This window comes from Bombus flavifrons, chromosome 11 (assembly GCF_040668555.2).
Source record: "Bombus flavifrons isolate JBK064 chromosome 11, iyBomFlav1_principal, whole genome shotgun sequence".
Classification (NCBI taxonomy): domain Eukaryota; kingdom Metazoa; phylum Arthropoda; class Insecta; order Hymenoptera; family Apidae; genus Bombus; species Bombus flavifrons.
Window position 1 is genome coordinate 4,436,547 of NC_138452.1, and position 22,155 is coordinate 4,458,701.

General features: G+C 41.3%; 1 protein-coding gene across 1 annotated transcript in view; it reads right to left on the reverse strand.

Annotated features, from left to right (window-relative positions):
• Positions 1–22,155, reverse strand: part of LOC138185146 (uncharacterized) — a 231,668-nt gene that overhangs the window by 13,563 nt on the left and 195,950 nt on the right. Inside the window, exon 5 of the mRNA XM_069123853.1 lies at positions 13,453–13,485. Coding sequence (XP_068979954.1) covers positions 13,453–13,485 — 33 coding nt within the window. The remainder of the gene's footprint in view (positions 1–13,452; positions 13,486–22,155) is intronic.

A 22,155-nucleotide genomic window follows, 5' to 3' on the forward strand; every position in this document is an offset into this window, starting at 1 on the left:
CTGACTTATCGTCGAACGAAAATTAAACTTACAATAATTGCTTAATATGATAACAAATTTGTTACAAAAATTAAAATTCATTCGACAGGAATTAGATGCTAGCGTATTCTTTCGCAAATCTGGAAAAAGACAAAGACAAGGGTAATTTTTATTATAAAATCTACGATTGTCCGTTCTCAATCTCGTGACGGTAAAGGCGGCATAAAGTGACACTCGATCGATGGAAAAGCATGGAGAAAGACGAAGAGAAGACAACAAGACATCGTTCTCTATAATAAAGACTAGAGACCTGTTGAGTCACGTAGAGCAAAACGTGTCAGAACTGTTCGTCGCCGTTCCCAAAACGATCGTTCCGTGTTATCACTTCGGTTCCTCGGTTCTTGAAGCCCGAGAGACTTTTGGGCGCGACGTAAGGACGCGACTTTTCAGGTTTCCGAGAAGAAGTTTGCACGTTAAACAGGCCCTCGGCCTTAAACGGGCTGCCCCGACGTCCTGGCTGACAACTTCCTGAGATAAGCCGCGCCGATAGAGGCGTAAGCTCCCCTTCCGCCACCTTCTGCCGTTTCGAGCGCGCTCTCATACTGTCTCTCTCTCTCTCTCTCTCCCTCTCTCTCCTCTCTTTCTAGGTCTCCTCACCTCATCGAGTTTCCTATCTTATCTACTACAAACAAGAATTACGTTTGCCGCGTAATCTCCGGCCAACCCGCGATTTATTGCACCGTGCGGTTGCAGCCCTCGCAAAATCGGAAGATCGCACGCGTCACTGCAGAACGCCTTGCGAAAGTCGCCCGACTCGATTCTACTTCCATTTCCTTGATAGGGTTCGCATTAATTTATTAGAGTCCGCGAACCTAATCGATTCTCACGTTTAAGTGTGAACGTGAACTATGTAGATCTTTAACTTTATACTATTCTGTTCACAAGAATTAGCACACTTAATAAAGAATTTATATATTCTACGTTATGATCGAAATCAATAATAAATAACAAAATCAAGTCTCTTTGTTATTTACATTTTTCTTTCTCTGTATTTATCGTTAGATCTCGTATATTTCATAAATGATTTCATGAATTTCCTAATTAATTCATCTAGAAATTTCTTCGTGTTGTTTAAATCAAAGGATTGATTGACTGACACAAATATGTAATTGATAATTTGTTATTTCCATATAACTCTTGCAAATTACCGTTACAAATTATTCCATAACTTAATTTAGTATTAATATCATTTTGGCGAGTTAATTGTTTCCTTGACAATATGGATCGATTATTATGTTCAGTATGAAATCGGCAATTACTCTAATATCTAATATCCAATACGTACGCATAGAGAAAAGCATTAATTAACGTCGTCGCAAAAAATCAACATCGTATCTTCGTATTAAATTCATCTCAACGTTTCAAGCACAACATTCTCGATCAAAAAAACAACACTCTCGAATTATAATTCGCAGTTTATTTTGCCATTTCGGTGGAGCAAACGGAGAAACCGTCGGAACGTTAGCGGACGAGAAGACCGTCGAAAAGGCCGAGCATCGACTTCTTTTTTCCTCCGTTGTTCGTTACACCCTTGGACCCCCGGCTGCGCGAGTTCCCCTCCGCTTCGGCGCGTCCACGAGCCATGGTAATTCCCATTCCAGCTCATTCCCCAAGGGGTTAGTTTTCACGCGGGTTAGGCGAGTAATATGAGCTGCCACTCAAGGGCCGTTCTGTATTACCGGTCGAGTAATTATGGCAAAGCCTCCGCGTACGGACACGTCCAAAGCAACGAGAGAGGCTACATTGCAACGTTATGAGTTTAAATTGTTGCTAAAACAACCGGTCGACCGGTTACAAGGGGACGAGAAGTCGTTCCTCTGTCACGGTTCACCCGCCGAGTAATTAAAGGCTCGAACCTCGTTTCTTCGCGATAGGGAACTTGAAACACTGAAATACCCTTTCGTTCCGCAGTTTACGCGATTTTAGCCAGTATTTGTGGCACCAGATGAACCTTTTAGAAACTGAATTGATTCAACTCCGCTATTTTAGAATTCTTTCACTTCGTCAACGAGTGAAGCATGCTTTTCTTATGAAGCGGGTTCGTGAAGAACAGAAGTCGAATGTTTCGGAATCTGTTCTGTGTTAGGTCCTTCGAAATGGCCCCTAAGTAGATGTTCTTGGAATTGGGCTCGTTTAAATTCTTACGTAGCGAGGAATTTGAAAACATTCTATTAAATGGGTATTTTGAAGATTTAGAGATCGTCTCTTTAACGATGTTCGTTAGTAAACTCATTTTCTGTTGGATCTCTAAAAACTACATTTCCATTGATTTGAACCTTTCGCTGTAACGTCACAGCGCATTAAAATATCGTCGTCTTATCCTCGTCTTATCGAGACGAACGTCTCATTGTTATCAAATAAATCGGTGTCCGTGTGCTATCGAGTAGGATTCTCTTCCTGCCGTTCGTATTTTTCATCCAATGTCAATTTCCATGGAAAAACAAACTCTCTTTCGAAATCTGTACACTTACGTAGTAAAAAACCCATTCTCGTTACACATTTTTCCAATCTACTAGGGAAAAAGAAAAAGGAAAAAGTTGAAATTCGAATTGTAATTTCCGGGTATCATATTCTAACGCGCAATCCCGTTGGAAAAGGCAGGTCCCTGGGAAAAAAATTTCCGTTAGATTTTTCGTCGGGAATCGGAAGTATCGATCGCGATCCGTTAACGAGAAACGAGGAACGATACGTTCGTAAGAGCGACGGGCTAGTCTGATTGGAAAATACTTCAAATATTTCGAGTATTCTTTCAGCCGGTCGATGAAAATGCGTTTGACAGCCTTAATACGCTTCTGTTTAGTCGACGAGAGTGCGGCTGACAGCCTTGACTGTACCTTATTGTATCATCGGCGAGGGAGGGCACGCAAAACCCGCGACAAGTGTACCAGCAACCTCTCTGTTACGTAGCTCGAATTATCTCCACAGCGATATTCGCTCAACTTATGCTATGTCGCGGATTTCATTTCGTACAAATTTTCTTTTTTTCTTTTCCATACCACCTATCCAATTAGTGTCGCATAAATACACGTCACTATACCGACGTTTACTCTGCTAAAACTGCTGCAAGCTTAATCAGTTAACGCGTCTTTTAATTCGACATTATGTTACTTATGATGATTTGTTCTCTTTTTTTTCTATCAGATGACAGATACTTGCTTCATTTACTAACAAGATCGTCCTTTTAAATGAATTACGGTGAAATTAGATAGAAGATTATTTGATATAATAACTACAGCCGACGTATCTCAAAAATACACAAGTGGATCTTTGTTTCCTTTTCGCAAACAATCGAAGCGCCAAGGTGTTCGTGATTAAAATTCATATACATCGTTGTACGAGCTTGCGAATGCGTTCAAGTTTACAAAAACGTTTGTCAAGTGTACGATAATGAAGGCATCTGGAAGTTTTACCATAATGATGAGAAAATATTAAAAACAATTGTTATATTTTTATTAAACGATTATAATACAGTATATTTTGATTGGACGGCTGATTTTTAAACAGTTGATTTTAATTGAAAACGTGAAACAGATAGAACGAATAATTGTTATACAATATTAATATTGCTGAATAATTTCACGGTTGATATCACAGCGTGGTGATTAGTGCACGACGCGTAGCTCCAGTTTAGCATACGGGTTTAAATTTTATATCCGTACGCTGGTATTTATATTAATTACTGGCTATATTAGCCTAATTGGGCTTATTAGACCCAGGATACATATTTGTGCAACGCGAGATACGAAGCCCAAAGGACCGGCGTATGTATGCGCGCATGACTTTGCGATCCGGGATCTAAATTCCGGATCTACGAATTATTCCATTTACGGGAGAGCATCGAAAATTCCTCGCAGAAACGTATCTACGTATTTATTTAAGGAATTCAATTTAAATTTCTAATACTTATACGCATATTGTCGTTTTATTACTGATACGTATATGAATCGAAATTAACTTCCATCGATTGCTAACGATAGGGATGAGCAAGAATTCTTTGAGAAACTACTAGTCTATTGTAAATACTCTTCTTATTTTTGCTAGTTGTATACGTCATTCGTTGGTACTATACATTTTTATTATTATTGTTGTTATCATTATTATCATTATTATTATTACAATACTCACGAGTATATTACTCTTTAGTATGCAATTCGGTTACAAGTCGTTTATGGGTGACAATGTTTTATCATTATACTTAAAGCAAGATTGTATAGAGAAAAAGGTCATTGACTCATTTACAATTTTCCTAATAATATTATTACATTTACATTTTTATTATTATTGTTGTTATTATTATTATCATTATTACTATTACAATACTCAGGAGTATATAACTCTTTAGTATGCAATTCGGTTACAAGTCGTTTATGGGTGACAACGTTTTATCATTATACTTAAAGCAAGATTGTATAGAGAAAAAGTTCATTGACTCATTTACAATTTTTTTAATAATATTAAAATCGAAAAAATTATGGGTTTCATAATCTCACATTCTCTATTTTTCTATAAATTTCGCAAGTGACCTATCGAAATTTTTGTTGTGTATCCTGGGTCGTTAGATGCTAGACGATTATTAGATTAACAGGACCACGAAGTGGTCCAACATTTGAACAAAAGTGTCCAGAAGCTTGAAAATAAAAATCAGCTACTCGGAAACTATAAACCTCATAATATACAGTTTACGTTTCTTTGTTTTAATTAATTTCCTGATGCTTTTAACTGATACATTGAATTCTCCTGGAGTCGAGCAACATAATTCAAAAATTCGTTTATCAATGAACTGTATTCCAATATCCACGCGTAACACGATGTTCACCGTTCGTGACGAACGAGACTGGACACCATCGGTAGAGCGTTGGAAAACACGGATCTCGAGGTATCGATGCGCGAAAGTCGCGAGCCGCGACGGTTACAGCGTGGCGCGTCATTCATCGTGGCTTTTCCGGCTGTTTATCGCGATAGTCTGGCAAACGGGAAACGGTACAATGGCGGACACGCTGGAACAAAGAGATGGTCGTGCAGGTATCGCGGCGTCGCGTCGCTTGGTATCGCCCTCGTAACGTCGTTCGTGTCGCAAGGGTGCAGTGATAAAGAGACGCTGTGGCGGAAGGGAGAGGGTGGCGGAAGGGAGAGGGTGACGCGGGCAAGGGATCGACGAGCGCGAGAACGTCAAATCAATGGCGTGAGAACGAAGAATGACGAAATGAAACGAAAAAGAGAACGGCGCAAGTTTGTTCGTCAATGGGAAAGGTTTAGTGTTAAACATCCTTCCTCGAAGAGTAGATTTGACGATCTTCAACAGATATCAAACCTGACACGTGATACTAAAGAAAGTTTATACTTAAAGATACTTCCTCGTTCGAGCGTTGTAAATACATTTCACAGCCTTGAAATTCTAGAAATAGAACCGAAATGCCAGATTTCCACCTTATTCGCAAGTATCTTCTCGACGTTCTATAGGTATTTTGTCAAACATCATCGCTAATTCACCATTACGCTATCAACACGACGAATTCAGGTCCATTATTCGCGAAGGTTGCACGTGCAGAGATATCAAGAGAAAACCTAGAAAGTAACACAATGGTTCGGTCACGGTAAAAACGTCTTAGCCGTATCTGTTCGCAGTATCTTTAATCGCGCGGGGTATCGATGGAGTGGGCAGCGTGGGCGATTTACAATCGGCGGCGAACGAGATCGGGTCAGCTAAACCGAAATTTATTGACCGCGTCGCGTTCGTTCCGTTAGTCGATTCGGGCTTCGCGCCTTTAGATCGGCCGATAAATAATAATTTGCCATCGCGTTGACGTGCAGTCGCGTGTTTACGAGCCGCGGTACGAAATAATTCGCTTGCCCCAAGCGCAACAACGAATTCCTCGAACGATCTAATTTCTTTCGCGATTATCCGTCGTTTTCCGAAGCAGAAACCCTTGCACTCGTGTACTTCTCCCATGAATTTGGACTTAATTACCGCGAGTCGCAGGGGAAAAATAATAAAATGGTCTAAAAGTGCAAAGAGGTAAAATTTCGTTGGATATTTTGGAACATCTTGTAGACAGTGGATTCCAAGAATTCCATATTTTAGAACATATGTCAATATGTAATTTAATCTTATAGTATTTAATATAACCCTTCTTTGATATATTCAGACGATACAGGCAAAGGATAGGGACGAGTTTTTCAAGAAAATTCTTCTCTATGATCTTCTCACGTAGAATCGTCGATCGACGACGTAATCGACCCAAGCATAAGTTGACTTATCGATGCTTGTTATCGTTAACAGGTGTAGCGAGACGAAATACGCGATAATCGACTCATTTCTCCATTGAAAATGGCCGTTTGTTTCAGAATGGCAATTACTCGTTATCTTAGCGTTTCCGGGTGTTAGTGTTATTGTTTCCAATATGCGGAAAGTAACTGCCAATAAAGGAAAACGGCCCGTATCGTCTTCATTACCTCGCAACGTTTCCTCTCCTCTAGCCGATATTTAACGATCCCAATTTGTTCACTCATTAATCAAACCGTGGTACGACGAGCCAGTTCACCCTTACAAAAACACCACTTAACTCTCTAATTTTAGCTGCAACTTTCGTACCGCAAAAAGCACCACCAGTTAAAACTCTCAAGCTCTGCTACACGTTTTCAGATCAAACTGTCGAAAGAAAAAAGCCGGAAGCCTCTGTTACCAAGTAAATACGGAACAGAGTGCATAACTTGTTATACACAGTGTCTCTCAAAGCAACGATACGAAATCCTTAAAACTAACTGTATACTCCGAATCTCAGAATAACAGTTTAGAAGCAGAGAAACAACATCGTAGACCATTGGTACCGCGAAAATCTATCTTGTAGCACATCAAATAAGAGTGGAATTCCGTTTCGATTTTCGATCGATCGCCATCGCGAGAGTTTCAACCATCGGCTTCAACTGCACGCGTACACATGCATATGTATAATAATAATAATAATAATAGTAATGATAATAATAATAATGGCGGCGATGGTTGCGCCGCCGCGAGAAAATAATGTGAGAACGATTTCTTCCTTGGCCGCATCATTATCTCCCTCTTTACTGTTCGAGGCGATCGATCTGTCGAGCCGATTCCGAGCCCGACTGGACAACCCTGCAATTACTATCTATTATCTCCTGGCGTGGGTGTAGCTATAATCTCGCGATCGTGTCGAGAGCCACTCTCCTCTGCTCTTCTCTTTCCTCCTTTGCTCGTGCCTCCTTTCTCCTTTAACCACCCTCTTCTTCTCTATCCTACCTTTCTCTCCTCTGTTCTATACTTTCGACCCTGTTTTCGCTCTCTCTCTCTTTCTTGCTCTTGCTCTCGAAACCTCCGTTAACGGAAAGCAGAGCAAATAGAAAGAGAGAGAGAGAAGAAGAAGAAGAAGAAGAAGAGAGGTTCAGGAGGCGGGAGGAACAGGCAAGATATCGTCGAACCAGATGAAGAGAACGAGGAACGGTTACAATGGCGCGGTGTCGTGCGCCGACACGACGAGAGAAACCGGTCTTTTCGCCAGCGGATGAAAATCCACCACCGGTTTCCGGCCACGGACAACTTCGGGATTATTCCGTTTCTGCGATTGGAGACACTGTGGTGCGGACTCAGGTCAACTTGCCAACTTGATGGCTGACCGATCGAATCAGGTATTGGGATGGTGGTGGTTCTACGCGATGGAATAACTGTGTGCTTGGTGATTGGTGATTTATGGAGATGAAGATGATGAAAGGATGTTTGATTGGTCTTAATGTGTTATGGCAGACTTTTTACCAATATTTATCAAGTTAATTTCGTGAAATCGTATCGAAAGTTGCGTTATTTAACGATGGATTAAAGATAGAAATTTGCATGTTCAATTAGTCCGAAAGCTCCTTTGCAATTGGTCAAACGCGAAAGCATCTTCTGAAACTGTGGAAATACAATTATCGATATTATTCATGCAACAGGGAGCAATTAACAGCGGCAAGTACTCGCCATTGCTGGATTGCGATAGCAAACAGATGCGTAACTGACGAAGAGAGAGGGAGAGAGGGAGCAGTTGGTCCGTTTTCGAGCCGTTATTTTGTTCCTTGAACATTCGCCTCATTAGCATATGCAAATATGTACTCGACAAAAGAGGGTCAAACTCATTTATGTATTTCGATATCGATACCTCTTCCATTTTTTTCTCTTACCACGATTTACTTCTGCCTCGAACTCATTTTTTTCTTTCCTTTACAAGCACCGGTTACACTAGCAGATTTACGCGCTACCTTCGTCGTATACACACGTATGTACCTTATAATTTATCATTTTTGCCACGCAGAGTTGAACAGGTGAAACCGCGCTTAACCACAAGTCGTTTATCCGACGAATCGCGCATTTAACACTCAGCGTTGTATAGCTGGCCAGTTTGACAAAACGATGTATGCTTGAAATTTTCGCAGCGTGTTGTTAAAAAAAAAAAAACATTTCAAAGGGTATCCAGGAAAAAAATTAAACCGGTGACGAAACTGAAGCAATTTCGTGTTCCAAAAACGACGTAGAAACCGGATGCTTTTTCTGTACGCTCACGATTCAAGCGAATCATACGTGGAGATTCCGCGAATCCCTTTTCAAAAATGATTCAACGTTTCATACGCGCAGAATTCCCACAGTTGCGAGAGCCGGCGATCGCCAGTTCTTCGTCTTCTTCTTCTTCGTTTCTGCCTGTTACCCCACCTCCCAATCCATTCGTGGATCCCCCACTAGCCATTCCACTTTTAAAGACTCGCGCGGGGGCTCGTGGAGATTCCAGATGGTCGTTTTCTATGGATTTACATTATTTACAAACTGGTTTCTCGCGATGTGAAATAAAAATCGGTGCCTCCCACCCAGCACCCCGCCGGAGCCACCTTCGGCTCCGACAGAAGCGCGCCGAAAAAACCGGGGAAAGGGAGCTCGAGGACGAACTCTCGAAAGACGAACGACTCGCGCCGCATTGTACGACGTATATAAGCGTGTCCCTACGAATCGTAAGTACGTTGATGTAACGCTTCGACCCTAGACGCTATATACACCGTGGGTCTAAATTCGTGGTACAAACGAAGTCAGAGGAATTCTATGGCTGAAAATAAGAGGAAAATCAAGGATAACAAAATCGCGTTGGCCAGTTGATTTTCTAGAAAATCGAGTTCCAGAAAATCAAGTATATATTTGTAGCAATGGTTCTATAAATTATACGTACATTTTTCCACTGTATCTCTTTCAAACTGTATCGCTATAGCTGTGTCACATTATAGCGTTTAATGTATGAAACACATAAAATATCTATGAAACACTTTTACAATAAATGTTCACTTTGGTGATTAACCGTACAAAGGAGAAGGCGTGTAAAACGATAAGCTTCGCTGTAATTGTTACGTAATAACTTCTCTTTGATCGATGAAACACGGTCGGTTTTAAATAAGTCCATAATGGTTTTCGTGCTGATTTGGAAAAGAGCGGCAGCACCAAGGTAATCACAGACGCGATACGGCATTCAGATAAAAGCGGTTATTTTCGCGTAGAATCGTTTTTGGTCTCGCGATCTGCCCATTTAATGTATAGATGACGGCGTAAGAGCGTTGTAACGCGGCGGCGTTGTGACGCCTGTCCGACGTGTAAAGCGAACGCTAACTCAATTTGCGCGGTTTTATCGTCCCTCCGGCCGGGATAAATAACGCGAAAAATCAGCGGTAGTTTGTTCATTCGCAAGTTCGTTCCCGGGCTTCACGAAGGATTAATTGATTCGCGGTGGGACACACTTCGAACGTAATTATTTCCTTGATTTTGTGACTCGCGGTCTCGCCATAACGAACCTTACCCGAACCTGCTCTAAAGGGAAATATATTTTATTTAAATCTTCCACTTCCATCATTCGTTCTCTTCATAGTGTTTCGTCACTTGGAAATTAGTGGAAAAATATCATCAAAATACAAGGACGTTTCTTTGGATCAAACTTGAATATTATTTGACCGAATAATTTCCTAATATAAACGAAGAATTTCTCAGCATTTTCTTGCAATTTAGTTTTCTATCGAAAGGTACTAGAACGTTGACAAAAACAGCGACGTTTTCTTGAAATCTTACAGTTTTGTCGTTTATTCTCCTTATTCCAAGTTTTCCACAACTGCAAGTTAGTGAAAGATATTGTTAAAGCAAGGGGAACGTTCTTTTGATTCAAATCAAAGAGTCCTCGTATCGTCCATTTATATTATATTTTCAGATTTGTTTCAAAGTTTACTAACACCGTGACATCGGTATGCTGCCGCATGCATGTACTTTCATCTGCCGCACAATTTTGCAAGGTAAGTGTGTAAGTGGAAAATGCGACGTTGTCGCAAATGTAAGTCGAAAATGTGTCGTTGACAACGCTTGAAAAATACAAGACGTTGATTCACGTTCCCTGGCGTAAATGTGTTAATACAATCGCGATATCTTATTTCCAATAGCATCGAAATTTCAACAAATTTTACTCCACTCGCATAACATATCCGTAAAAGTTTTCCACGAGATGTATGTAAATACACACATTGAATCGCTGTACATACAACTTTACATAATCTTCGATTCCAATTTCCCATGGAAATATCATTTTCCGCATGTTTCATACATACACGTGAAACTTCACATATTTCCAGGAGAAATTCTTAAGATTATTTTACTCGAGTTGGGCGTCGCTCTTAATTAACGCCTCTATGCCGATTAGACCACTTCTAATAATCACGATACCGCTGACACTCCGTATTTCACGTTTTTAATGATCCCATAAAAACTTGTTCCCTCGTTGGCACCGAGGAATTTTCAAAGAAGGCAGAAGAGAAAGATAAAAGAAAGTCGTGGCAAAGGGAGAAAGAGGAGACAAGAAGCATCCGATGATCGTAGTACGTGTCACCCAATCAACCGGTTGCCCCCGGCGTGGCGAATTAATATAATTTATGAAAATGAGCCCCGCCGTCGATAGCCCCTTGATTCTCGCTGGCATTCGAAAGCCTCGATTCGAGGGGCTCGGTCGTGTATACAGGAATTCCGCATCTAACTTTCTCAGATCGTTCCAGGATTTTTCTTCCTTCGATCGTCTATTTTGCCTCTATCTTTTTCCCTTCTCTCGATTGAATTGGTTAAATTACTTTAACGGTCCAACTAATTAACGCACGATTTCTAAATAAATGGAAATTATAATTGAAGAAATAAAAGTTAAGCAGTTCGTGTATCTGCATTCTGCATAATATCGAACATCTCCGAAGCAAAAGAAAAAAAGGAAAGAAAAGGGCAAAATTGCAAAGATCGTATTTTGTACTTTGGGATTTAATCTCTCTACAATCCTGCGATTTTTACAGTTTGATCTTCTTCTTATTTCAGCAAACAGAAAGGATTAGCAAAATTTAAAATGATGTTTTAAGAAGACACCGAATGTATAGAACGTACAAAGGAGAAATTTTGCGTATCTAATAGATTTCTATCCTACAAACTGGAGCAAAACTCGAAGTTATAATGAGAAATTTATCTTGAACATAGTTTTTGTTTTGTAGAACATGTCGATCAAAGTCTATCGCGGCTATGGCAACATCATGAAACAAAGGGTTAATAAACATACATATGCCGATAATTTCACGTACCGCTAACTCGAGATAATCACTGCTTAAGAGAACTTTTCTTTGGAATATTCAAAGGAACAATCATGACGTCAGGTTATCACGCGACTTCGCCGGAAACGCGTAATTTTTCCTGCTACTTAGTGTTCGATAGCAACCGAGTAATGAATAACAGAACAAAGAAAACTTGTACTTTCAGATCAGCGATTGTTCCTAGTATTATATCAAGATATACTATATACACACATAAGATTATACGGTTCCGGTATTTAAACGCACGCTTACGTCCATTAGTCTGTTTCGCTCGCGAATCGAGCCACGAATCTCGCGCGTTTCGCAATTAGCACCGGGTGTCTGGAACGAAAGGGAACGAACTGGTGGATGGAATCGGACACCGGTACGATTCGCGAATCTGCATTGCAGATTTCGACCACTTTCGTCTCGATCGTGCGACTCGTTTTACGCCGTTCCCTGTGTTTTGCTCGAATTCGAGCAACGGAAACGAATATAGAACTAAATTGCGATAATGGAATATATCTCCATGGCAGTTTGCATATAACGAATCTTTTCTTCTTTTCTTTTTCCTTTTTATGTAACTGTTATATTGAAATCGTCCAAGGAAAATAGAATTTCTACACTAAGGTGGTTTCTGATAACGTTTTCGTGGAAAATAACTGGTGCAAGTTAGCGATTCATAATAAAGAGGAGGTTGCTCGTTCTACTCTTATCAGTGCAATTTATTGCTTCCGAAGTGTCGCAAACATAATACGAAACACGCAGTGGCTGGCTGGCTGTTGCATAAATTTTCGGACGATTCATTGCGACCCACGGAAAATGGACAAAGCTTTGCTTCACTTAACGAGATGTGGCTAATTGAGAGAGAAGAAATTTGAGGAGAAGTTTACTGAATTCTAGAATCTGCAGTGCTTGATAATCGAATGAAAATCACAAGGAAAAATATCTTTCTTGTAATTACAATAATATTTCATAAATGATAAATTATTCTTGGCTGTGCAAGTCATTATTAAATAAGCAAGCTATCAGTTATATATTACTGTTCATAAATATTAAGATATCTACTGATCTTGCACATGGCGTAATAATTTACCTAGGTCATGAAGGAAATGATTAATCGAGGATTATCTATTAATAAATGTAACGATCTTTACATATGAAATTCGTAAGTGTGAAATTCGAAAACGTGTTTCAGATTCTTTCAACTAAAAATTACTATACATCGTAAGGATGTGATCGAGTTAAATTAGAGCGAATGATGAAGAATAAGATGACACGATTTTGTACTTGAGGAGGCTCCGCTCATGGTCGTCGCGTAGCGCGTTTCAAGGCCGAGGATAACTACGCAGAGTGAAAGAGCGAAAGTCAGGGTCCTGGTGACAAGGTGCCACCACCCGACAATAATTCACAATGATCGTATCGAACGAAACACGTACTCGATATCAAACGGTCGATTTGACTTGTTTCCAGAGTGCAGCGAAATAGAACAGAACCGCCTTATCTTCCGCATAAATTTACTTTATCAACTAGACGTTCTCCTAGCGTTGAAACAGAAATATTGTTGCTTAAGGTTGTTCCAACATGCTAATTTATGAAGGCTAAATGAATTTGGGTTAGAAAGAATTATCGATTTCGGTTTTATTCCTGAAGGACGTTTCTCACAATTTTCTACATTACCAAATATGTATATACAAAATGCAAGAGATATGGAAATATTCGAGGGAAAAGTCTCTAAATATCATTGCTTTGATTATAAAAATAATATATTATAAAGTGATATGAAACATTCCTTTCACTCACCGAAACGATTGCTCGTCGATACTGTTTCCGACTCTGAAACACGAACAAAAAGAACTTTTATAAATATATTTTAAATGGAAAATAAATTTTTTAGAAATTAAAAATACACGCGAACCTTAATAAAATATTCGAAAGCCTATATCGATCATTTCAATTTGAACCGAAACGAGAGGTTATAGAATAATACATAGAAAGAAACGTCATCGAAGCGAATCTTTCGAAGAGGTCTCGAAAGGAGTTGGAACGATCGCTAGAGGGTTAGAGGCAGAGAAACGACTATGAAATGGCATTAATTATTTCGTTCCATCGAACGGGAGAGCGGTGCCGTGCGCGAAACGCGCAGTAGAGGCACGACGAGCGCAACGAGGCGACGAGTTCGAAATTTAATTGGCCATAAAGAAACAATCATTATGCAACTCTCGGATCTCGCTTAAGTGGTTCGTGTCGCGAGAGCCAGCTTCCTACTTACCGCTAAACGAACCGTGCATCGATAACCATCGATAAATCTGGAGATGCACTTTGTGCTCTCGCAAACGGGCGACAACGGCACAAGCGTTCTACCCAAACCTATACATATAGCTGTGTTCGTCTCTTCCTCTATGTCTCTCTCCGTCCTTCCTTTTCATCCCTTTCATCCATGTGTTTCTATATATACGTAGAAGCACGCGTATCTACACGTGTATATCGGTACAATACTGGCATGTTAGGCCAAAGGAGATCCTCTGTACTCTATACTACTCTATAGACAAGGCAGAACGTTTGTCTCTGCGTTTCGCGACATTATTAATTGCATCATTATCCCGCATCCGACTGTAACCCAAACAAATGCTAATCGGCCATAAGTCCTGGCCATTAAGCTTTGTACAGACTAATACGAGCTAAAGCTCGAACAACGTCTTCTCCTATTATCGACGCCAGATCGATTTAAGATGTATGACACGAGCTTCAAGCGTGAACGAAACGAAACAAAACGCGAGAGAATTACATAGCTTCTGGCCGGATTTGTTGCGTTTGCCACGCGGTCGATACTCGATGAAACGGAGTGTGTGGCAGCATCCAGCCGCGGCATCGAGATTTCAATAATAAATTCCCGTGCACGCGTCGCGAATAAAAATCGACGCGGTCACTTTGTGCCGGGCTTTTTTTCCGCACGCTGATTTCGCTTCCATTGAAAGAAAGGGAGAGAGAGAGATATTTATTGGCACTCGATGCGCTGCGAATATCCGCAGACTCCTGCGTCACATCGAAGCCGTAAAGACGAATCTACGTTAACGATCGGGATAGCTAAGAGTCGCCGAACTATCTTTATTATTTTATACGGCTTTTTAAAAGCAATTTGTGTAGCTATGTAAATTCGCAAATGGAGTTTGCAATTACGCGCAGTTGGATTTACGATTGGCCGATCCGTCGATTGTAACACAGCGTTATCAATAAGGCTATTATCCTATCGTCGGCATAATTATAAACTGAATTCAACCCGTCGAATCCGCTTTCTTCGTTCGTTTTCCTTTTGAACCCTAGCCTATTGAGGAAGCGCAGGAAAAATTGAAACGTGACTCGCTAGCATGATAATTAACGCAACACGGCCTGAATCGTCCGCTTTCGCGTATTCACCGGTCGCTTTCATTTCTATAGATACAAATAATCCATTGAAAGGTGTCTTTTTGTTTCGATTCCTCGCCGAGACCGATTCAACCTTCTGTCTTCTACGAAGATCGCGTGGAAATCGAGCGATTCAACGGTTCATAGGACTCGCCAGATACCCCGCCTTCCGTCGCTTTTCTTCATCTTCGAAACAACTAGCTACTTTTTTTTTTATATAAAAATGCTTTTTTATAGATCGAAATGATTTGCAAAATATTACAAGAAAAATCTTCATATAGATATCTCGTCCATATAAATTTTCAGATCAGCTTCAAATGTTTCCAAGATCAAGACAATCCTAACGTCTCATAACAGCGTTAGTGAAATTTTTAAACGTTTTATATAACACGTACAATATATGTGCATGCATATAAAAGTATTCTACAACAACTATCCAAATATTCATTTCGTGAGTCACTTCGCGTGACTTTAGATATCCTGTGCTATTGTCTTAAGTGAAATCGATGCGTGTAAACTTGTGACGCAACATCCATTTTTTCATCGTATAAATCGCGACACAAAGTGTCTTGGAAACGGCGCGTCGTCTCTGCATCGCGACCCTTCCTCTCTCCTCGTCCATACATAACAGCCATTTATATTTCCGTCTTTCGTGTAAGTAGCTTTATTCGAAAAAGCACATTAGACGACCACGTCGCATCCTCTTTCGAATTGGACCGGATCCAAATACGAGAATCATCTCTTCTGCGCGCGGCTTACGTCCCAACGGATATAACGTGGTACAGTGGAAATTTGTGACCTTGGCATTTAGCGTCGTCCCTCGCGATTCGTTCCACGTGATCCACGTTCGTCATCTCTATCGATTTTAGCTGATACTTATCCTTGTTTTTGAGTGATTGCGCATTTGATAAATATCCTTTCATACTATTTTATCGTCTGTCCTCTAGGATAAAGTTAATCATCGTTAGAATGATGATCGTAATTATAGAAATACTGCGCAGATCAGTTTCACTCATTACTACCATAAGGAATATTTTATCATATTTTCGCATATTCTGTTCATCGTCGTCCTTATGACTTTTCCATAAATGCAGAGACACCCGCAACCTAATTATCATAATCCGAGAATCCAATAAATATTTTAAATCTTACATCATCGATTACTTTCTAGTAAGCGATGTATCATTCGTTTTATCACGTCGACGGGATAATCCGTAAGGCAACTATCAACTGAAAAATCGGAATAAAAATGAAAGAAACGGAGAAGAAGAAATTAAGGAGAAAAATGCGAAAGACGTATGAATGTAAGCGACGGATGGCCATACACGGTGGACATAAGTCCGCTGCAATCGCTTCTCGAATCAGCCTCGGTCATGATTAATTTATACCCGGAGACGAATGTAAATTCATTATAACCATAAAGTATAGCTAATTGGAAGCGTAAATCTTAAGAGGATGGACGGTTTGCAATTACGATCAAAAAGAGAGGCGAACGAACGTCCGGGGGAACTATCAAAAGGTAGTGAACTGCGCGCGCGGCATTTACGAGGGCTTTTCAAAAAATTCAGCCCGCACAGCTCCCGCTGCGTCGTCTGCAACAGGCCAAACGTACGGTTATTCCGTCCGCTTAATGTTAAAGGGGGCATTAATGTATAATTTACATTCGGCCAATTAAAGGCCAATTAGATACGAAGCGTTTCACTCGCGGAAGGGGGATGCCATAAAATGGCGTGTGTGTACGCCCTTTTGGAACACCGTCGCGTCGTGGCTCCGCATCAACCGGTGCCACGCTTTGATGTCGACCTTTCTCGAAAAAATTATCCACCGGTCGCCTTGTTACTATGTAAATACCCCCTCCCCTTTTTTACCTCTTGCTCTTTTTCTCTCCTGTTCGGTCCCGTCTCTCTTATTTTTTCTTTTTTTTTTTTTTTGTACATTTCAAACGTTACCAAACGTTATCGTTGTCCGGTCGTTCCTTCGGCAACGTTTTGCTCTCTCGAATAAATTTATACGTGCCATCGCGCGGATTTCACAGACCAGAGGGGGACCAGATGAAAAAAGAGCGCGCAGGGTATCGGGAGAAGGGGAGAAGGGCCGAATAATTAAATTGTAGCAATGCAGCTGCTGGACTGCGCTGTAAAACTGTGCCGCGAAAAATAACGACGTATCCGAATTGCAAATCCGCTACTCGCGACCGCGCCATATCGCCGACTCGCGTTATCGCGTTTTCAGCCTGTAACGCGGGTTCGATGGATCGAGATGCGAGTCGCTGTTAGGGAACTGTTGCTCGTTCGCTGCTGCAACGCTATAAATGAACCAGTGCTTGCATTTAAGTAACATGCTAAATCGATAAGTTCTCGTTACGGGACAACTTTGTCGAAATCTTTGGTGCTCTGTACGAAAGTGAAACTTAGGTACGGAAATTCGTGTATCAGAGATGTCGTATTGGAGATGTTAATATTTAAACAGTCCTCCGATTTCTACTGTACACATAAATCGGCAATTTAGATAAATTTACAATTAAGTCATAAAATTTAAAAACTTTCTGCCAAATATACGTGTAAGAAACTTTTCTTCCCTTCAAATCACTGATAGTCTGAATCCGCAAATTTCTCCGATTAAGGTACGAATTTTCAAAGTTTGATTTTAATACTTTATATCGTGTATTATTAATTCAAATAAACACAAGAAATTCCTTTTTTATAATATTTGATAATATTGAATATAATATATAATAATAAAACATTCATAATTTTTTATATGTGTTACGTCGCCTAAAACATCGGCGCTGCAGCTCTCGCGACCAGGTAGCCGATGGCCTGCGTAGCGTCATTTCGACCCTCGATAAACCTAAGGACCAACCATAACTTTTCTCTTTCATTGTGTACACATGTATCTTCGTTCAATCCGTTGTCCTGAAAGATTTCTTAAGGCTAAAAATATTTGCGACGCACATCTGGTTTTTAGAGAGGTCCTTGGGTTTATTAGGCGCAATTAAAAACACGGAGAAAGCGGGTACGCACCCATTAGGAAAAACCGAATAGCTATCTAATAGAACAGGCTGGGTTTTCCCATGCACAAGGTCACTCACGAACCACGTTGGTAGGAGGCTTCCTACTCATCACTTCTTCTACGACTCTAGGAGGGTCAAGTCGAAGACTTCTCCTGCTACATCAGGAGGGTCAAATCAACTTATTTCGTCAACACCGCTAGGTCAAGTCAACTTACTTCTTCTACATGCTACAACGTCGAAGTCTAGCATCAAAATCTCACGTCTATTAAGTATCCTCGAATGCTACGTCCACTAACATACGAAATTCGACTGTACGAGCCTTGCTCTACTATTCATATCTATCTCATATTTGTGCGACAAGTTGTTATCGACGATTTATATCTACTCAACAGTGTAGTTTAAGTGTTGGAAATATATATTTTTATAATTCTGTGAATCACAGTGTTATATAAACTTAATCACCCCTATTATCCTAACGGAAATCAGGGGATCGATCAACTCGTGGTGTCGATTAGTATAATCGTAACGGGAATTTACGACTCCCGTTGACGTCTCTCCTCGCGATTGCGTCTCCCCGCGATTGGTCGAAATTACAATATGTAATTGCAAAATACTTGAAGAATCTGATATTGTAAATCGCAAGTAGTAAATCTGGATTCACTTTGTAGTATACATATATAGTATAGTTTTTAGTTAGTATAGTTTCACCGACAATATTAGTTCAATCAAGCAAGAGGAAATCCTGCCCATGCTTTACCCACGAAAAAACATATAATATCACGTCAACCATCATTAAAACGCCAAGAAAATATTCTTTTTCCACATCAGCATCAGACATTGCGATCAATGCATCGTTTGCGGAAAATCAATTTCCATAAATCGAGACGTCCGTAGATACGGTTTCGGGATGGATTCGCGTCTAGCAGCAGCTTTACAACGGTAAATTAATTCACCCTGGTAAAAGTTACGCGGCGGCGCAATCGTGGGAATGTAAATAAGAAGAATGACCGCGCGAGGATGGACGCTTTTATTCATGGCCGGGAACTGTTTAAGCGGCTAACTGTACAAATGAGAGAAACAGGAATGAAAACGCGGATAAGGCGACCAGCGTGGCGAGCGTAGAAGAGGAGGGGATGTAAAAAAGGCGTCCTCCAACGCCGGCGTACCGTGGAAACCTGTCCTTAATTGATAGGAAATTCCTTGGAGCGCGAGTACCTGCCAGATTTTTCAATGTCCGTAACAGGTTGAAACTGGATACTTGGCGACGATTTGTAATCCACGCGTCTCAACCCTGTATCCTCGTCAGCTTAGCGACCAATCGCTCCAACGTCCATGCACGGATTCGTTCTCGCGTTATTTCTTTTCTCGTATATACGATAAATCGCGGCCGACTTCGACTCACCGACGATTTTCTTCCCTTTGCGTGTGGTATCGCTGCCTCGTTGTCAATCGCGATCTACAACGTGTGAAACGCCATTGCGAGGTTTCGCGCGTTTTTCATCGACAACGCGGTGATTACTGGACGCGACTGTACTATATGCAGCTTTTTGCTGCTGGAGTATGTAGGTAGTTCTATTAGAGGCTCGAGGAGCTGTTGATGATACAGGGGACGAGCTTCTTTTTGTGAATTTTCCATTAGGAGACGGATAGCCTGCGTGGTTCGATGCATCGCGAGTAAGTCCCTGAATATTTTAATAAGAGCATGACAAATTTACATTCGTATTAAGATTTTTTTAGTGACTCCAGTTTGAGGCTTATTTATAGTTTGTTAAATGCTTGTGGTGAAAAGATAGCGGCGGGTTATCGCGTGCAACGTGCAACCTATCGATCATAGAAGTTTGAAATAAATTTGGGATGGTAAAGAAATAGCAAATATTGATTGAGACGGATAATATTGTGAAAAATACCTTGGAACTTCTGAAAAGAATGACGTACACGTATATGGTTTTGTGTAGCAACATTACTACCCTAACGAGCTTTATCCATATACGACTAGAAGATATTTGTCTACCACTAAATTTGATAGTACAATTTCTCCGAAGCCTAACTACAATACGAACATTACAGAGAGACAAGAAGGAACCACAGCCAGGTGATCACACGGCACAGTGTTGGCGATTGCTTCGACAGATAATTTTTCGTCGTGGCGAAAGTAGGGCCAACGTGTCGGTAAAACGCGCGCCCGTGCGCACGCGAGCTTTCCAACGCGGTGCGCTGTTGGCAACGCACGCGGAACAGCCATAAATTTATCAGGAACGCGAGAGTCCACGCGATATCGGGTTAATTCCCGGGCGGTACGACACGGCGCCATGCTTACGTAGGTGCGTGCGCAATTAACGACAGAGAGGCGAGTATAATGAAGACCGGTCGAGTACTGTCCAGGAACAGCTGCGAACGAAGGCGAACAGTGGGTTGCCGTGTCGGCCTGAGAGAGACGAGAAAGACCAGTTCATTAGCGACACTGGCTAAGGCCTGCCTCGGAGACATCTGTTTTATTTATTCCCTTATTTTTCACCTTATCCGTCTCTGCTCGCCCCCTCTCCTCTCTTTCTGTATCTACGAACATAGGTGGCTACACGAACCATGCTCTCGTATGTTTAACGATTTTGATCAACCAATGACGATATCTAGCTTAGGGCAATTATAGAAGCCAGGTAGAAAGTCTGTCAGATGTTAAGGTATTTGATAATCGTTGCTAAGTGATAGAAATGAAGGAACTTTCTTATTTCTGAAATTTTCAAATCCTTGCTTGATTCGTTCGAAATCAGATTATGCGTGTCATACAGCGAAATCTACACCTTATAATTTAAACTTGAGATATTGGAACATTCCAGATATTACTTTCATTTATATTTAATGAGAAATAGTTTGTCATTAATTCATTATTCACGAAAATGAATACCCTGAAATTTAGCTCTGTCTCATAGTAACCAATGTCAACTCGGTTAAGAAAGAATATTATTTTGAAAACGGAGAACAAAGTGAGTATTTTGAGTTCAAGCGAGTTTACGATCAGAAATATCAGGACATTAAAATGTTTACTCCTAATGGGGAATCGTTTACTTCGAGATCAGTCTTCAATGGATTAAATCGACCGTAGCGTTATCTGATACAAGATAAAGGGAACAAATGACACCTGTTAAGAGACACTCGAATATCGATGCAAATCCAAGTTAAATGAAATGTAGGAAATGCAAGTTAAACGTAGAAAGTATCGCGAATAGGCTCGCGGGAGACAAATTTCCCAGGCGTTGGTCCTTTCCCGGTGGATGGCGACCACAAAACCGCCAATTTTCCCGATCGTCGTTCTCGTACAGAGAGGCGGGTGTAGGCCAGCCTGGCAAGCAGACAGGAGTATACGGAAGAGCGGGCGAGCGAGCGAGCTAGCGAGAGCACGTCGAGCTGCCGAGCGACAACAGGTTGAATTAATTGACAAAGATAGCATTTTCCGCGTCGACGTGGCTACCTAAACGCAAATATTCGATTGCGCCCCGCTGGTTCTAGGGTCAGCCTCGGTAGCCAGAGGACAGGGAGGAGGCAGCAGGGTGGATCAGAACGGCGTAGAGAGATAGAAGCGATGCTGGATGGAGGTGGAAGCTAGGTGAACACGCTAGGTGGATGGTCAGGGGTGGGCCCGCGGTTCGGTTGATCGAACACATTTTAATCAATTCCATTAGTCCGGCCTGTAACCGTCCACACGGATATTTGACGGTGCTCGTGATGGTAGCCCGAGTGTGCTGGGCTGTTTGGGTGCGCGTGCTCGCTTCTCTTCTCTTGCACGATGTCTATGTGTGCCTCTATGTATTACGCGTATGTGTAGCACCATGTGAAAGCGTATGTGTGCGTGGTGTGTTGGCAGCAGGTAGAGAGACCGATAGGTAACCGTACGGTCCCGGCCGGTTTACGAACGGCGAGGGCGTCGGTCGTTGGTTCGCCAGCGACGTCATCGTTTCGGTTTACACGCGCCAATCATCGGCCGACTAATTGGTCGGTACTCCGCGACCGATTCCGCGCTCCATCGATTCCACGCGCCCGCACCCACTGACACCACACCCCTGTCCAAATCACGCGCGTTTTCCCTGAGAATA